Source organism: Staurois parvus, unplaced genomic scaffold (assembly GCF_062004578.1).
Source record: "Staurois parvus isolate SC_StPar_1 unplaced genomic scaffold, SC_StPar_1.0 ptg001579l, whole genome shotgun sequence".
Lineage (NCBI taxonomy): Eukaryota > Metazoa > Chordata > Amphibia > Anura > Ranidae > Staurois > Staurois parvus.
Genome location: NW_028319375.1, coordinates 1 through 18,592, shown reverse-complemented (window position 1 = coordinate 18,592; position 18,592 = coordinate 1). Strand labels below are relative to the sequence as shown.

The 18,592-nt window shown below is 48.6% G+C and overlaps 1 protein-coding gene across 1 annotated transcript; it reads left to right on the top strand.

The window, feature by feature from the left end:
- Positions 1-504: 504 nt before the first annotated feature.
- Positions 505-16,598, top strand: LOC149435223 (ATP-dependent RNA helicase DDX24-like). The gene is given in 11 exon segments (XM_089662884.1): positions 505-664; positions 2,140-2,883; positions 5,170-5,556; positions 8,478-8,631; positions 8,910-9,425; positions 12,108-12,183; positions 13,890-14,064; positions 15,598-15,611; positions 15,700-15,826; positions 16,034-16,189; positions 16,192-16,598. Coding segments are annotated over 10 exon segments (2,409 nt in total). The 5' UTR covers positions 505-664; positions 2,140-2,150; the 3' UTR covers positions 16,263-16,598.
- The last annotated feature ends 1,994 nt before the right edge of the window (positions 16,599-18,592 follow it).

The window sequence follows — 18,592 nt, the reverse complement described above, 5'->3', positions numbered from 1 at the left end:
TTACTTTTTTTTTTAAATATGCGTTTGACAAATAACTGCGACAAAAAAAAATGGCAACTACCATTGTATTCTCCGGGGCCTCTGCTGTCAGAAATATATATTGGGGGAGGGGAGGGGTTACAGTCATTTCTAGCATGAAATGCAAAAAGTTGGATGGAGGCGGAGCGCTGTATGGAGAAGGTCATAGGACTCCCTCTGCTGGTCACACGACTCCCTCTGCTGGTCACACGACTCCCTCTGCTGGTCACACGACTCCCTCTGCTGGACTCCCTCTGCTGGTCACACGACTCCCTCTGCTGGTCATACGGCTCCCTCTGCTGGTCACACTGCTCCCTCTGCAGGACTCCCTCTGCTGGTCATATGGCTCCCTCTGCTGGTCACATGACTCCCTCTGCTGGTCATACGGCTCCCTCTGCTGGTCATACAGCTCCCTCTGCTGGTCACATGACTCCCTCTGCTGGTCGCGCGGCTCAGTTGTCCTCCGATGTCTGTTTAAGAAAGTTTATTTCCGTCTCCGCCTGATGACGTCACGGGTGTAATGGCGGCGCCCTGAGAGCCGCATGTGGATGAGCTGCTGATCGGCGGAAGAAGTCCCGGAGATCGGGTGACATTTTCGGGTCACTGAGCCCGGATCGTGTGCTGAAGGGAGACTCGAAGGGGTGCGGTGAGTGTATGAGGTCATGTGATCACCGGAGGGGGGCTACCTATGGTAATGGACTACAAGTCCCAGCATGGCCTGATCCAATGTGTTCGGTTCTCCTGATTTCCAGTTTCTGTTACTGGAGGGAACCGAATCCTCCGATGGCCCGGGGGTGGGGGGGGGGGTGTGACACAGGCTGCCATCGCTGATTCCCTCCGACGATGCAGACCCCCTGACCCGGCGGGGGGAGGATTGCAGCTGAATACTTTTCCAGACTTCCTCATCTATATATACACCTCAGGGGTCGGCAGATCAGCCAGGCAACTGGCATTTCTTATGAGGAGGTTAGGTATCCTGGCTTCCCCTTTTTTCCCCAATCTTCATAATATCAGTGTGACTTATCAATATATTTTTATATACATTTTATGTGTTTAATGTACAAATATTTTTGTTTTATATTTATTTTGTAGATTTTTCTTTTTTTTTATAATTTTTTTGCTTTAACATATATATTTTTTTAATTTTAGAATTTTTGGTTTAGTGAGTGTGTGTGTATGTGTGTGTGTGTATGTGTGTATGTATGTATGTGTGTGTGTGTGTGTGTATATATATATATATATATATATATATATAAAAAATTCCCGCTGGGTTAGATTTATTTTATTTTTTAGTTTTTTTTTATTTCAGGAATAATTGTTTTTATTTTTTACTTTAGAAATGTTTTTGCTTTATGTTGACATTTTTCATCTTGTAAATATTTTTGTTTTATATTTTGTATTTGTTTTGTAGATTTTTTTTTTTCCTTTTGTTTTATTTTTTTGGTAGTGAAAAAATCCCCGCTGGTTATGGTGTGGGGAGGGAAGTCCTGTGTCAAAAAAATTGCGCCTCCCCCCATCTTCCCCCTAAATAAATTGGTGGGGGTTAGGAGACCCGGGCTGTAAAATCTGGTCAGCTGTATACAGAATGGAAGCTGAGCTCACAATTTGTATTTATGAAAAAAAAAAAATTGCAGAGCTATTTGTTTTGTGCTCCATCTAGAGACCCCACAGGAGGGAAGAGACAACCAGAGAAAGCTTGCCTACGATTGAGAGAGACCCCACAGAAGGGGGAGAGACTACCACTGGCCATAATGTGGTATTATCCTGAGTCACCCTATTCTATATTAATGTATGAAAAATTACACACCAATATTCACACCAAGACAAGAGTCCCAGAAGTGTCCCTAAAAAAAAGAAAAAAAAAAAAAGTATTATGGAAAATGTCCAGTGGTGGGGGGGGGGGGTGAAGGTACACTTTAAAGATTTTTTTCCCCTGCAGGAGCAGATTGGATCGTGCTTTGCTGGGTTTTTTTGCCTTCCTCTGGATCAACTGTGGGTGTAGGATTATAACTATTTTTTTATGGTTGAACTGGATGAACTTTTATCTTTTTTCAGCCAGACTAACTATGTAACTTGATTGTCTTTCTTGTATTATTATGTATCATTCCATTGTCCTTCCAGATTCAGGAGCCATGAAGCCGGGAAAGGTCAGGAAGTCGGGCAAGGCGCTCTCTTCGTTGCGGCAGAAAGGCATCAAGATTACGGGAAGATGGAAGTCGGTGTCGCTGGACCCGAGCCTTTTCACCGACGGTACGATGGACGAGATGATCTGCTTCGAGGAACTCACGGACTATAAGCTGGTGAAATCCTCCAAAGAGTTAACGGCGAGAAGCGAGAAGCGGAAGCGCGATCCCGGCGAGGACTCGGAGCCGGAAGACTTTGAGGAACATTTCGCCAAAGGAAAGAAAAACAAAAAGCGCAAGAAGAAGAAGCTGGAGGCCAAGATAGCGAAGGAGGAGTCTGAGGACGAGCTGGAGGACGTGTTTCTTGGTGGAGAAGATGAAGAAGACGACCACCAAGACACCATAGAGGAGGAGGAGGCAGAACTATCGGTAGATCCGGTGGTCATCCAGGAGCCAAAAAAGAAGAAAAAACGGCAGAAGAAGAAGAAAAAAACAGCGGAGACCCGGGAGGAACCTGTAGCCGCCAAATCCTCCAAGAAGACCAAGAACTGGGCCGCCGGGGCATTGGCCGGTGCTGCTGCTAAGAATGTGGACGTGTCGGGATGGAAGGAACTCTGCGTCCCCCAGCCGGTTCTTCAGGCGCTCAGCTATTTGGGATTTTCCGCCCCAACGCCCATACAAGCTCTGGCGCTGCCCTCGGCAATCCGGGACAAAATGGACATTCTGGGTGCGGCAGAGACGGGTGAGTATTGAATGTGGAAGATCTGGGATTTATTGAAGCAGATTTATGGCCGGCAGCAAAAGTAACGGAAAACTCAGGCCAATTGTAATTTTTATAAGCCGGCCTTCACAGGGGGATTGTTCTCATCCAACACCCCCCCCCCACTCTGCGATTGGAAATGATTCTCATGTAGGCAAGGATGATGTTTCCCTGGTCATGCAACCTCTTGGGATAAACACTTCGCATCTCAGGGGGTCGCAAGATCTCAGGAACACAGAATGGTCGGAGGGCGGGCTTGGCATGTGCCACTGTGGTACCTTGAAGAGGTAGACAGCTCCTGTTTGTGAGGAGGACCAGGATGGAAGGGCAGGACCTGGGCAATGCCACCTGGACTGCGGGGCAACACTGGACTTACTGGGCGGGAGAGTATACGTATATAGGAAGAAAAAGGAAAGGCCGGCGCTAGCTGTGCCCTGGAAAAGGAAAGGCCGGCGCTAGCTGTGCCCTGGAAAAGGAAAGGCCGGCGCTAGCTGTGCCCTGGAAAAGGAAAGGCCGGCGCTAGCTGTGCCCTGGAAAAGGAAAGGCCGGCGCTAGCTGTGCCCTGGAAAAGGAAAGGCCGGCGCTAGCTGTGCCCTGGAAAAGGAAAGGCCGGCGCTAGCTGTGCCCTGGAAAAGGAAAGGCCGGCGCTAGCTGTGCCCTGGAAAAGGAAAGGCCGGCGCTAGCTGTGCCCTGGAAAAGGAAAGGCCGGCACTAGCTGTGCCCTGGAAAAGGAAAGGCCGGCACTAGCTGTGCCCTGGAAAAGGAAAGGCCGGCACTAGCTGTGCCCTGGAAAAGGAAAGGCCGGCACTAGCTGTGCCCTGGAAAAGGAAAGGTTGGCGCTAGCTGTGCCCTGGAAAAGGAAAGGCCGGCGCTAGCTGTGCCCTGGAAAAGGAAAGGCCGGCGCTAGCTGTGCCGTGCTTGTTTGTTTTTTATTCATTCGCTTTAAGTGTTGCGCTAAAAACATTGGGGAAAGAAATCCTTCATTTTTACCAAGTGATCAGCAGTGTCCAATCACAGCGGCCTTTTACCAAGTGGTGAGAGGTATCCAATCACAGCGGCCTTTTACCAAGTGGTGAGAGGTATCCAATCACAGCGGCCTTTTACCAAGTGGTGAGAGGTATCCAATCACGGCAGCCTTTTACCAAGTGATCGGCTGTGTCCAATCACAGCGGCCTTTTACCAAGTGGTGAGAGGTATCCAATCACAGCGGCCTTTTACCAAGTGGTGAGAGGTATCCAATCACAGCGGCCGTTTACCAAGTGGTGAGAGGTATCCAATCACAGCGGCCTTTTACCAAGTGATGAGCTGTATCCAATCACGGCAGCCTTTTACCAAGTGATCGGCTGTGTCCAATCACAGCGGCCTTTTACCAAGTGATCAGCTGTGCCCAATCACAGCTGATCCCAATGTAAATACACTTGCCGGTTATCAGCTGTACTTTCCTCACACTGTGACAGGCGACTGTGAAAGGATTCATCTACACTGATAACCAGGGCACTGATTATCAGTGCTGCCCAACAGTGCCTCCAGTTAGTGCCATCAGTCAGTGCCCATCATTACTGAATACCAGTGTCCGTCATTGCCGCCAGTATTGCCCATCATTACCACCTGTCAGTAACCATCTTTACCGACTGTAATTGCCCATCATTATCGACTGTCAGTGCCCATCATTATCGACTGTCAGTGCCCATCATTACCACCTGTCAGTGCCCATCATTACCACCTGTCAGTGCCCATCATTACCACCTGTCAGTGCCCATCATTACCACCTGTCAGTGCCCATCATTGCCGCCTGTCAGTGCCCATCATTGCCGCCTGTCAGTGCCCATCATTGCCGCTAGTCAGTGCCCATCATTGCCACCTCATCAATGTCCAGCAGTGCAGCCTATCGGTGCCCATCAGTTCTGCCTCATCAACACACATCAGTGAAGGAGAAAAACTACTTGTTTGCAAAATTTTTTAATAGAAAAACTTTTTTTTTTTTTTTCATTTATAGCGCAAAAAATAAAAAACCCCCAATGGTGATTATATACCACCTAAAAAAATCTACTTGTGTGGAAAAAAAAGATACAAATTTCATATGGGTACATTGTTGCATGACTGCGCAATTGTCATTCAAAGTGCGACAACACTGAAAGGTGATAATTGGCCTGGATAGGAAGGGGGTAAAAGTTCTCGGTGGGCGAGGGGTTAAGGATGGTAATGGTTGGGGCTCACAGATTGCTCAGATCTCGCAATATATTGTGAATGTTTTCTTCCTCTGTACAGGAAGTGGTAAAACTTTGGCCTTTGCCATCCCGATGATCCACTCCATCCTGGAATGGAGGAAGATGGCGTCTGGTGTGACCGAGGAAGAGACCGAGGAGCCAGAGATGGAGGAGATGGCTGAGAAGGAGGAGCCAGAGATGGAGGACTCAGACCTTGAGGAGGACAAAAGACCAGACAACTTGGAGGAGGATGATGATGATGATGAGTCTTCAGCCCTTGGCTGCGTGAAGATCGAGGAAGACGTTGAGATAAATTTTAACCTTCCCACGTCTACGGATTCTCAGCAGTGCTGTAAGAAGAGACCGTTAATCGGCCTTGTGGTCACTCCCACCAGAGAGCTGGCCGTCCAGGTGAAACATCACATTGACGCCGTAGCCAAGTTCACAGGTGAGATACCGCGGGTCATGAATGGAGCAGATTTATTGCATCATAGAAGTGTTTGTGAATCCATACACACGTTGATCCTGCCAGAAATTGTTGTCACTTGCTGCACTCTTTACAGTTACATTGTTCCCAGTTCTCTCTGACAACTTGTCTCCTCTGTTATGGAGGGGAGGGTGAGGTGTTCTGTAGTCCTGTCCTAGGGTTACAACGTTGCCTCTCCATAGATACATTAAAGTGCATGCTGTCACCCTGGGGCAGGATGTGTTGCTGGCAGGATCACCAGGTGAAAAAAAAGGGAGAAAAGAAAAGGAATGCAGCCATCACATCCATAGACTAGCAAGCTGAAATCTATTACATGTTCTTGGGTTCATATACGCATTGTAGAGACTGTTCTACTTTGCCAGTTACGTTTCTCACTAGCCCACCTACCGACCGGCTGGCGGCCTCCACTGCTGTGCTGCTCCGATCGCTCCCACTGATCAGCTGGAGTGACGAGTCGATCCATTCTTGTACCTATGTGTGTTTCCGATGAGCCTCTTCAGTAGTAGTGATCTGAGTGTGCAGACAATTCAGTTGACCACTAGGAGAAGACAACATGGCCGACGCGCTTTATGAATAGAAGGACCAATGAATTTGGCCTTTTAAAGCTTAACTTCCGTCCAAACAATGATTCTGTGACTGTAGAGTACATGTCCCATTGTATGTGCGTTTACAATGTGTTCTGTTCCTTTCCACAAGATGTTGGAGGGTGTCTGTGGGAATTTGTCCCCGTTTGTGAGGTCAGGTACTGATGTTGGAAGACCTGGCTCACATATTGGGCCTCACGTTGGGCACCAAAAAAAAGACCTGGCTCACTGTCGATGGTCCAATCAATCCCAAAGTCTTTCAGTAGGGTTGAGAATGTGGAGGTAGGTGAGGAATGCCATGCATGGGTAGGAGGTCTTGGAAACTCCATCCGGTTGGAGAACAATTATCACTTTTAGTGTATGACCTAAATCATGACCAACGCATCTCTGGAAATTGGGGACTTCCTTGTCTTCAGGTATTTGGTAGGGTTGGGTCTCTTCTGGGAAGACTTTCCACAAGACGTTGGAGGGTTTCTGTCGGAATTTGTCCCTATTTGTGAGGTCAGGCACAGATGTTGGATGAGAAGACCTGGCTCACACATTTGTCCTCATGTTGGTCAACAAAAAACCCCCAAAAAACTGGCTCAATATCGATGGTCCAGTTCATCCCAAAGGTTTTCAGCTGGGTTGAGATTTTGGAGGTAGGTCAGGAATTCCATGCATGAACAGAAGGTTTTGGAAACTGCATCTGGTTGGGGAACAATTATCAATTTTTTAGTGTTTGACCTAAATCATGACCAACGCATCTCTGGAAATTATGGACCTCCTTGTTTTCATGTGTTTGGTACCGTTGGGTCTGCTGGTCATCCGAACCTTGGCCTTTGTTCCTAAAACATGGCTAACATGTCTCAAGGAATTGGGGCTCCTCCCTTCTTCAGGACTTTAGTAGTGTTGGACCTGTTGGTGATGAAATCCACAGTCTGTGTTCCCGTATGATATTGGTATTCTCAAGTGGAGCAGCTATGCCATCCTCTTCTCTTCTGGGAAGACTTTCCAAAAGATGTTGGAGGGTTTCTTTTGGAATTTGTCCCCATTTGTGAGGTCAGGCACAGATGTTGGTTGAAAAGACCTGGCTCAAACATTTGTCCTCATGTTGGGCACCAAAAAAAAACTGGCTCAATATCGATAGTTCAGATCATCCCAAAGGTTTTCAGCTGCGTTGAGATTTTATAGGTAGGTATGGAAATCCATGCATGAACAGAATGTTTTGGAAACTGCATCTGGTTGGGGAACAATTATCACATTTTTAGTGTATGACCTAAATCATCACCAACACATCTCTGGAAATTGGGGACCTCCTTGTCTTCGGGAATTTGGTAGGGTTGGGTCTACTGGTCGTCCGAACCTTAGTCTTTGTTCTAATATGATATCGGTGCTCTGAAGTGTATGTTGTGCCTGCAGCTATACTATCTTCCACTCTTCTGGGAGGACTTTCCACAAAATTTTGGAGGGTGTCTGTAGGAATTTGTGCCCATTTGTGAAATCAGGTTCTGATGTTGGATGAGAAGACCTGGTTCGCAATTGGCATCCCATTGCTGTTCAGTAGGGTTGAGGTGGTCAGGGCTTTGTGCAGGACACTCGAGTTCCTCCACACCAAATTGGTCACACCAGGGTCGGACTGACAAATCATGGGGCCCCCGGCAATAGGGGATCATGGGGCTCCTGTGTCCTCGCCCAATCTCAAACCACACCCAAAAAAGCCTATGAAAGGTACCAGGGGCATCTCATGGGGCCCCCTACTGACCCCGAGCCCTCGGGCATTGCCCGTGTGCTCAAATGGTCAGTCCACCCCTGGGTCACAACATGTCTTTTATGGAGCTGGCTTTGCACAGGGGCACAGTCATGGTGGATCACAGAATGGCCTTCACCCAACTGTTACCACAAGGCTGGAAGAGCACAATTGTCTACAATGTCTTTGATGGAGTATTACCGGGACCCTTCACTGCAGACACCTGACCTCCATACTTCTTCACTCTTGGCCATATAGTATCGGTATGCTGGTCGGGTGTTTAGAAACGTCTGCCCATATAGTGTATTTGAGTTGTGGGGATGCTTCACAGGAGCAGAGGACATCTGCTGTCAAGCGGCTTTTTGGTACTTTGGTAACACATTTGGCTTCCTGATCTGGAAAGTCTGAAGAAGACCTTTTTACCTTTTATGCTTCTTGCAGGTTGGTTCATAATTTTGAAGCAAGAGCGTGTTGGGATTTGTGTCCATTTTTACAGATGTGCAGAGTCCAGGCTAATAATACGTTCGATATTTTTTTGAATAATCTTTATCATTTTGTTGTCACCTCAGGCATTAGAACAGCCATCGTGGTCGGTGGGATGGCCCCGCAGAAACAAGAGCGGCTGTTGAACCGAAGGCCGGAGATCGTCATTGCAACGCCGGGGCGTCTGTGGGAGATGATCAGAGAGAAGCACCCTCACCTCTCCAACCTGCAGCAGCTCAGGTGAAGCTTAAGGGTTGGGTTTGCCTACATTACCTCTCATTTTGTTTTCTATAAGAAACCTCATTCCACAGTTATTGGTGGTCTTTGGCACTTTAAACCCCCCCCCCCCAACTTACAAGGTCTACTTGTAAGTTGGAGACATCCTGCGAGGTCAATATAGGGTTTGATGTCATCCGCCCCAGGGGGGGTTACTGGATGTGAAGGAAATACGATATCTTTGGTGGTAGTGGACTCCTAGGTATGCTGTGATGGGCTGATGTTCGTTTCTCTATGGACAGGTGTCTTGTGATCGATGAGGCGGACAGGATGGTGGAGAAGGGTCACTACGCCGAGCTGACCCAACTGCTGGAGATGCTGAGAGAGACTCACTACAACCCCAAGAGGCAGACGTTCGTCTTCTCCGCCACCCTGACCCTCATCCACCAGGCCCCCAGCCGCCTCCTGCAGAAGAAGAACTTCAAGCGGATGGACAAGGACAGCAAGCTGGAGAGCCTGATGGGGAAGGTCGGCATGAAAGGGAAGCCGAAGGTCATCGATCTGACCAGGAAGCAGGCCACCGTGGAGAGCCTGACCGAGACCAGGATCCATTGTCCTACAGACGAGAAGGACTTCTACCTCTACTACTTCTTGCTGCAGTACCCCGGGCGCACCATGGTCTTCGCCAACAGCATCGACTGCATCAAGAGGCTGACCTCCCTCCTCACCATCCTGGAGTGCAACCCGCTCCCGCTACACGCCAACATGCACCAGAAGCAGAGGCTGAAGAATCTGGAGAGGTTCGCCGAGAGGGAGAGGTAAGCGTGCGCAGGCGGTGCAGGAGCCGATACTTGGGTTGGAGATCCCGGGAATGTTGGCGGCTCAGTCATTGAAGTCTGGTCACCAGCAAAGCGGCACCATCTGGTGTAGGAGCCGCCCAATCAGAAGCATCGAACTTTATTAACCTTTAAAAGGATAAAGTTACAGTGTCCCCTCCAACAAGGTTGGTGACCACCTTGCTGGGGGTACCGGCTATCCGGAGACACTGTCGCTGAGTCCTCAATGTGCAGACAACACTGTCTCTTTAACCCCTCGCCTACAGGGCACTTCTACCGCCTACCCCTCCCTGCCTACCGGGCACTTCTACCCCCTCCCTGCCTACCGGGCACTTCTACCCCCTTCCTGCCTACCGGGCACTTCTACCCCCTTCCTGCCTACAGGGCACTTCTACCCCCTTCCTGCCTACAGGGCACTTCTACCCCCTTCCTGCCTACAGGGCACTTCTACCCCCTTCCTGCCTACCGGCACTTCTACCCCCTTCCTGCCTACAGGACACTTCTACCCCCTTCCTGCCTACAGGGCACTTCTACCCCCTTCCTGCCTACCAGACACTTCTACCCCCTTCCTGCCTACAGGACACTTCTACCCCCTTCCTGCCCACCGGGCACTTCTACCCCCTTCCTGCCTACCGGGCACTTCTACCCCCTTCCTGCCTACCGGGCACTTCTACCCCCTTCCTGCCTACCGGGCACTTCTACCCCCTTCCTGCCTACCGGGCACTTCTACCCCCTTCCTGCCTACCGGGCACTTCTACCCCCTTCCTGCCTACCGGGCACTTCTACCCCCTTCCTGCCTACCGGGCACTTCTACCCCAATTCCTGCCTACCGGGCACTTCTACCCCCTTCCTGCCTACCGGGCACTTCTACCCCCTTCCCGCCTACAGGACACTTCTACCCCCTTCCCGCCTACAGGACACTTCTACCCCCTTCCCGCCTACAGGACACTTCTACCCCCTTCCCCCCTACAGGACACTTCTACCCCCTTCCCGCCTACAGGACACTTCTACCCCCTTCCCGCCTACAGGACACTTCTACCCCCTTCCCGCCTACAGGACACTTCTACCCCCTTCCTGCCTACCGGGCACTTCTACCCCCTTCCTGCCCTGGCCAATTTTCAGCTTTCAGCGCTATCACACTTTGAATGACAATTGCGCAGTCATGCAACACTGTACCCATATGAATTTTTTTATAATTTTGTTGAGACCTATAGAGCTTTTTTTGGTGGTATCACTTCTGTGGGGTTTTTATTTTTTGCTAAACAAACCAAAAACAACTGAAAATTTTGAAAAACAAAAAAAGTTTTTTCTTAGTTTTCGTTATAAAATGTTGTAAATAAGTGATTTTTTTTCTCCATCACTGATGTGCGTTAATGAGGCTGCAGTGATGGGCACTGATAGGTGGCACTGATGGGCACTGATAAGGAGGCACTAGTAGGCATCACCGATGGGCATTGGTAGGCATCACTGATGGGCACTGAATGGCAGCACTCATATATGGCACTGATAGGTGGCACTGACTGGCACTGTTAGGCGGCACTGATGAGGAGGCATTGGTAGGCATCACCGATGGGCACTGAAAGGCAGCACTCATATATGGCACTGATAGGTGGCACTGACTGGCATTGATAGGTGGCACTGAAAGGCAGCTCAGATGTGCACTGATATGTGGCACTGATAGGACTGAGGGACACAACGCACCATCAATCGCCACGCTGCGCTCCCCTGGGGACACGTATGCATGTGCGGTTAGAGTGGAAGACGTCATCTGACTCCTCCCAGAACGAGAGAACTGCCTTGCGCCCATCATTACCTTATATGGCGGGTGGGAGGCGGTTAAAGTGCCCCGTATGGAGGGCAGACATGACACTGAGGAACCAATGATGAGCTCTTTGGACTCCAGAGCTCCGATTTCAGGAACAAACATCTCTATTGGTTTAGATGAGCGTTCTTCATCCTGGGAAGCTTCTGGGGTGATAACAGGACTATAGACAGGTACGGACAGGGTGCTTCTTGTCTGTCAAGTTCAAAGCCCAAGATTCCCCCTCCACCCCCCTTACATTTCGGGTACATTGGCCAGTCATGTGAGTAGTGGGGTCCTTTTTCTCTCTTCTGTCTTCTTCTCACTCCCAATGGTGGGCGATCCTGAATCCGGCACACAGAGACGGCCATGTTGTACCCGGAGCATCATTCTCTGGAGAATTCTCCTGTGAGCTTGGGATGATGTCATGACACTCCCCCAGGAGGTGTGTTCTTGACAACCTGGGCTCATAGGAAGTGGATTGAATGGTGCTGGCAGTCTTTCAACCCAGAAGCGGACCAGAGCCTGAGGATGTACCATGTCTGGGGGGATGGGGGGGGGGGGGGGGGGGTTGGTTTGGCAGCTAATGCTGCTTTGCTCTATTTCATCTGAATATTGTATTCCATTAAAAAAACTGGGGTTGGGCTTTGAGAAAACCTGTCCTGGAAGCCACACGAAGGGTTCCGTTACCTTTCTTTGTTGCTGAGGTCACAGATGATCTTTACCCAACGAACCTCCATGCGCGGTGATGGACTGTCTGTAGGAGAGCAGTGCGTCCGCAGTACGTCTGATGGCGGTTTTATTCGTATTTTTTTATTATTATTATTTATGATGTTGAGTTGATATCTTTCTCCTCCTCACAGCTGCGTCCTCCTCACTACGGATGTGGCCGCTCGCGGTTTGGACGTCCCCAATATCCAGCACGTTCTCCATTACCAGGTATGGAGGTCAGAGCACTACTGAGCTACAGGCTCCTCGCCTAACCCGTCCGCGGCCAGAACCGCTTTTTGCACAAACGCTTAAAAAAATGTAATCATTTTAGGCCTGAAGATTGCATGAACCCACAAAACATGATATTTCAATGTGAATGACAATTGCGCGGTCATGCAACACTGTACCCAAATGAAATTTTTATCGTTTTTTTTGAGACAGAGCTTTCTTTTGGTGGTATTTATTCACCGCTGGGATTTTAATTTTTTTTGCTATATAAATGAAAATGTCCCAACATTTTGAAAAAAAAAAAAAGTGTTTTTCTTATAAAATTTTGCAAATAAATAATCTTTCTTCATAAATCTTGGCCAAAATATGTTCCGTTATCTTGTCAGTAAAAAAAAAATAAAATAACCCAAATTAGTTTATAACCAAAAATTATAATTAATAAACTTTTTTTTTTTTTTAAATATTTTATATATATATATAATATTTTTTATTTTATTTTTAAACAAAAAAAAAAACACATAAATAATAATATTAAAAAAATTACAAAAAAAAAGTTTATAAATTATAATTTTTGGTTATAAACCTCTTTAAAAAGAAAAAGGTTTATAACCAAAAAATATAAGTTTTAAACTTTTTTTTTTTTACATTTTTATAATATTATTTGTTTTTTTTTTACATATTGTCACCCTAGCAGTGCAGTGTCACCATGGTGACACTGTACTACTTGTGGGGGGTGATAAAGATTTTTTTTTTTTACACTGATTGCTTTTACACCCATAAAGGCTGTAAAAGCAATCATTTCTCCTTCTCTCTGGCTGCATTCCTGCAGCCATTGAGAAATACTGTGTGAGCTGTGATTGGTCACAGCTTGTCACATGGTACAAGGCTGTTGTGAATGGCCCTGTACCATGTGACCTCTGTGATCATTCACAGATTTTACATGTAGTAAGTAATGATGTCAGAAGTGACATCTTGCTTACACTTATTCATGTGATCACTGATTGGCCAATCAGTGATCACATGATCGGGACCTCACACAGAGGTCCTGTACAGCGATCGGTGTTCCGCTTTACCCAGGGAGTGCACACAATCCAAAATGGCGGGCACATGGTACAAGGGTGCTGTGAATGGCCCTGTACCATGTGACCTCTGTGATCATTCACAGATTTCACACGTAGTAAGCAATGATGTCAGAAGTGACATCTTGCTTACGACTATTCATGTGATCACTGATTGGCCAATCAGGGATCACATGATCGGGACCTCACACAGAGGTTCAGTACAGTGATCGGTGTTACGTTGTGTCCCAGGGAGCACGCACAGGCAGGGAAGCGGGATGACGTTTATAAACGGCCACCCGCCCCTACACTTCTCCCGTCTGGCCGTTTATATACATGGGCCGGACAGGAAGTGGTTAACAGACAACCGGGCAGGGCTGACACCATTCCTTGCAAACTGTACAGGGAAAAAAAAAAGGATTTTGTGTCATTCCACGTTTTCCACTATCTGTGTAGTTCTCTATGTGGTGCCAGTTACCCGGCCTGTGTTGTTACAAGTGATGTGCGAGGAATTTAGAAAGCGCCATGAACCTCCCGTAAGACAAACGTCATACTAACAGCGCCCCTAGTGGCCAACCAGTATCCCCCCCCCCCCCCCCGTACGACCTCACAGCTCAGCACTCAGCTACAGCTTGTTAACCTTTTCAGGTCCCGAGGACATCTGAAACCTACGTACACCGAAGCGGCAGGACTGCACGTGCCTCCAGCGACGGTCTGACGCTGCTTCTGATTGGACCGGACGATGTGGTTAACTACAGGAAAATCTTCAGAACTCTGGAGAAGAACGACGAGCTGCCCTTCTTCCCCGTCGAGTCCAAATGCAGTGAACGGAATAAAGGTAGAAGTTGTGACTTTCCCCCTGCCTGCCCCCGCCGTCTGCAGATAGACTTCCTCCTGCCAAGGGAGCGGTAATATGTGGTCACGTTCTGACAGCTACTGATGCTGCGGGCGGATACTTCCTGTCACTGACAGCTCCAGGATGTAACTGGGGGGGGGGCGACAGGACCCGTCAGAGGGTTCCTGAGTTCCTGATCATGTGTTCGCTGTGTCAGCGATGACCTAGTGATCACATGGAGGTTGGAGACTTTACTCATAATCTAAGACTTCAGCCTGAAGATGATGTAGTTCTGTTTAATACTGTGATGGTCAGATACAATGACAGTATTAAAAAAAATATATATATATCTCTGTTTTGGGTGCACTGACCCTTTAAAAAGTTTCTTCAGTTAAAGCTGAACTCCCATTGGTCATGTGTCTTCTTCTTGAACCTTGATGTGCTTTGTGTGTTTCTTCTAGATCTGCTGCTCTCTCTGCTTGTGCAGGGACACTGGTGGCCTCCACCCCCTCCTGTAGTCTTCTGTAGTGGGTGGAACCTGCTGGGCCCCTCCCAGAGCTCTGCTCTTTCCTTGGGCAGGGACACTGGTCTGATCTCATCTCCGCCCCCCTCCTGTAGTCTTCTGTAGTGGGGGGAGCTTCTGGGCCCCTTCCACAGCTCTGCTCTTTCCTTGGGCAGGGACACTGGTCTGATCTCATCTCCGCCCCTTCCTGTAGTCTTCTGTAGTGGGGGGAGCTTCTGGGCCCCTTCCACAGCTCTGCTCTTTCCTTGGGCAGGGACACTGGTCTGATCTCATCTCCGCCCCCCTCCTGTAGTCTTCTGTAGTGGGGGGGAGCTTCTGGGCCCCTTCCACAGCTCTGCTCTTTCCTTGGGCAGAAACACTGGTCTGGTCTCCACCCCCTCCTGTAGTGGGGGGAGCCTCCTGGGCCCCTTTCACAGCTCTGCTTTCTCTTTGGGCAGGGACATTGGTCTGGTCTCCGCCCCTCCGTCTTCTGTAGTGGGTGGAGCCTGCTGGGTCCCTCCCACAGCTCTGCTCTCCCTTTGGCAGAGACACTGGTCTGGTCTCCGCCCCCTCCTGTAGTGGGTGGGGCATGCTGGGCCCCTCCCACAACTCTGCTCTCCCTTTGGGCAGAAACACTGGTCTGGTCTCCGCCCCCTCTTGTAGTCTTCTGTAGTGGGTGGAGCCTGCTGGGCTCCTTCCACAGCTCTGCTCTCTCTCCTTGGGCAGGGACACTGGTCTGGTCTCCGCCCCGTCCTGTGGTCTGTAGTGGGTGGAGCTTGCTGGGCCCCTCCCACAGCTCTGCTCTCCCTTTGTGCAGGGTGACTAGTCATGTCTCTGCCCCCACCTCCTGTTTTTTTGTAGTGGGTGGAGCCTGCTGGGTCCCTCCCAGAGCTCTGCTCTCTGCACAGGCTTTGTACAGCCCAGTGATGATGTCACTGCTACATTTACAAAGTAATATCTGGGTTTGCAAAGGTATTTGCTGCACACAAAATGGATTTATATCCTTTATAGGCATTGAGGAATAGGATTAAAAGTTTTTCTTCCGGAGTTAGGCTTTAAAATATAAAGTGTCTGAGTCCTTTGGAATGTGTGGTGACCGCTGGCCCCATCTTTGTTTCCAGGAACGCGTCAGTCTGGCCCGGCAGATCGAGAAGGCGGAGTATTTCAACAGTAAAACAAAGCAGCAGAACTCCTGGATCCAGCAGGCGGCCGAAGCTTTGGAAATGGACATCGATGACGATTTATTAGGTAAATGGCGATTGTCGCCCAATCACTGGAGCCGGGGGGAGCCGGGAGCGGCGCTGCGGGGTGGGAGGGTTTTGGTGATGTCATTATATTTTTATAAAATGATACATTGTCTGTCTGTATACTTCATCCTGACATTGGCTGCTGAGTCTGGGACTTGTAGTCCCCTCCGTGACCCCGGACTGATGGTCCCGATTTTCTGATTCACAGGTGGGAAGGTGGATGAAGAGGAGGACAGAGCCAAGCTGAAAGCCTTGAAGTTCATGAAGAAGCAACTGAAGCGACTTTTATCCCAACCGATATTCCGGCACGTTCTGAAAACCAAATACCCGACCAAGAGCGGTCAGCTGACCCTCCCCGACCTCCCATCACCCGAGCTGAGAGCGCTCTCCATACCCTCTCCAACCAACACACCAAGAAGAAGAAACCCCGCCCATGACCGCCAGACCCCGCCCATGACCGCCAGTCCTGTGTACCTCTTTATAGTCCACATAGAGACCTATCATGAAATTAAAGGGTCACTCCACCCCTTTCCACACCAGGAGGAAAGACCCAAAACTCCTCCCAAGAAATCGAAAAAGTTGGAGGTGCTACGGCCCTTAAAGGATAACTCCACTTTTGTGGGGAAAAATATATATATAATTTAATGTTTTTTTTAATTTTCTTTCCTAGCTGCAGCTGCTGTAATTTTAGATAAATTGAATACAATATGGCGACCTGGAGGTGTTCTGTATACTTTTGCTGTATAGACCGCCCCCATAAATGTCACTTCCTGCTTGTGTGATTGGCTCACTGATTTTCCCATTAGTCTACACTAAGACACAAGTCAGATTTTTGGCATCCCCTGCAATAAGAATTTCAGTTTTGTTGAGATATTCCTCCAAGGATTATTTACTTCTAAAGGGATGCTGACCCTGCAGCTCTACTCATCAGAACACTAAGAGTGCACCCAATACATGCATGTGTGGAGGGGTACACAAAAGTATTTTGGGGGATTTTAAATACAGTGCCTTGAAAAAGCATTCATACCCCTCAATTTTCCACATTTTGGCAAATTACAACAAAAAGTGTAAATGTATTTATCGGGATTGGATGTGATGGACACAAAGCGGCACATAATTGTGAAGTGGAAGGAAAATGAGAAATGGTTTCCAACATTTGTGACCAATAAATCTGTGAAAAGTGTGGCGGCATTTGTATTCAGCCCCCTTTGCGCTGATCCCCCTAACTAAAATCTAGTGGAACCAATTGCCTTCAGAAGTCACCTGATTAGTACATAGAGTCCCCGTGTGTGTCATGTGATCTCAGTATAATTACAGCTGTTCTGTGAAGCCCTCAGCGGTTTGTTAGAGAACATTAGTGACCAAACAGCATCATGAAGGCCAAGGAACACACCAGACAGGTCAGGGATAAAGTTGTGGATATGTTTAGAGCAGAGTTAGGTTATTGAAAAAAAATCTCCCAAGCTTTGCCCATCTCACGGAGCACTGTGTTCAATCCATCATCCAAAAATGGAAAGAGTACGGCACAACTGCCAACCTACCAAGACATGGCCGTCCACCGAAACTGACAGGCCGGGCAAGGAGAGCGTTCATCAGAGAAGCAGCCAAGAGACCCATGGGAACTCGAGGAGCTGCAGAGATCACAGCTCAGGGGGGAGAATCTGTCCTCAGGACAACTCTTAGTCATCACTCCACAAATCTGCCGTTATGGAAGAGTGACAAGAAGAAGCCATTGTTGGAGGAAAGCCATAAGAAGTCCCGTTTGCAGTTTGTGAGAAGCCATGTGGGGGACACAGCAAACATGTGGAAGAAGGAGCTCTGGTCAGAGGAGACCAACATGGAACTTTACGGCCTAAATCCAAAACACTATGTGTGGGGGAAAACTAACACTGCCCATCCCCACCGTGAAACATGGCGGTGGCAGCATCATGTGGTGGGGATGCTTTTCTTCAGCAGGGACAGGGAAGCTGGTCAGAGTTGATGGGAAGATGGATGGAGCCAAATACAGGGCAATCTTAGAAGACCGGGGCAGAGGTTCCCTGCCAGCAGGACAACGACCCGAAACATCCAGCCAGACCTACAATGGAATGGTTCCCATCAAAGCATCTTCATGTGTTAGAATGGCCCAGTCACAGTCCAGACCCAAATCCAATGGAGAATCTGTAGCTAGACCTGAAAATTGCTGTCCCCAGACGCCCTCCATCCAATCTGACAGAGCTTGAGCGATTCTGCAAAGAAGAACGGGCAGAAATGTCCCTCTCTAGATGTGCAAAGAGACATCCCCAAAAAGACTTGCAGCTGGAATGGCAGCCAAAGGGGGTCCTACAAAGTATTGACTCCGGGGGGCTGAATACAAATGCCGCTACACTTTTCACAGATTTATTGGTCACAAATGTTGGAAACCATTTCTCATTTTCCTTCCACTTCACAATTCTGTGCCACTTTGTGTCGGCCTATCACATCCAATCCCGATACATTGAATGTTTTGGTTATTACATGACAAAATGTGGAAAATTTCAAGGGGGAGGAAGACTTTTTCAAGGCACTGTAGGTGTAACTTACATTTTTTTTTTTGGTGATAGGTTCCCTATAGAGAATGTCTTACTTGTCTCCAGGTGCATCTCTTGGAATACAGATCAGTAATATCTTCCCTGCCCACTGGGATCTGGAAGTAGTAGGAAGGGGAGATCAGCAAGCAGCTGTTCACTGATCTCCCTCCCCTCTGTTCAGCCCCACCCACCTTCCCAGGCCTGCTGATGGATGGGGA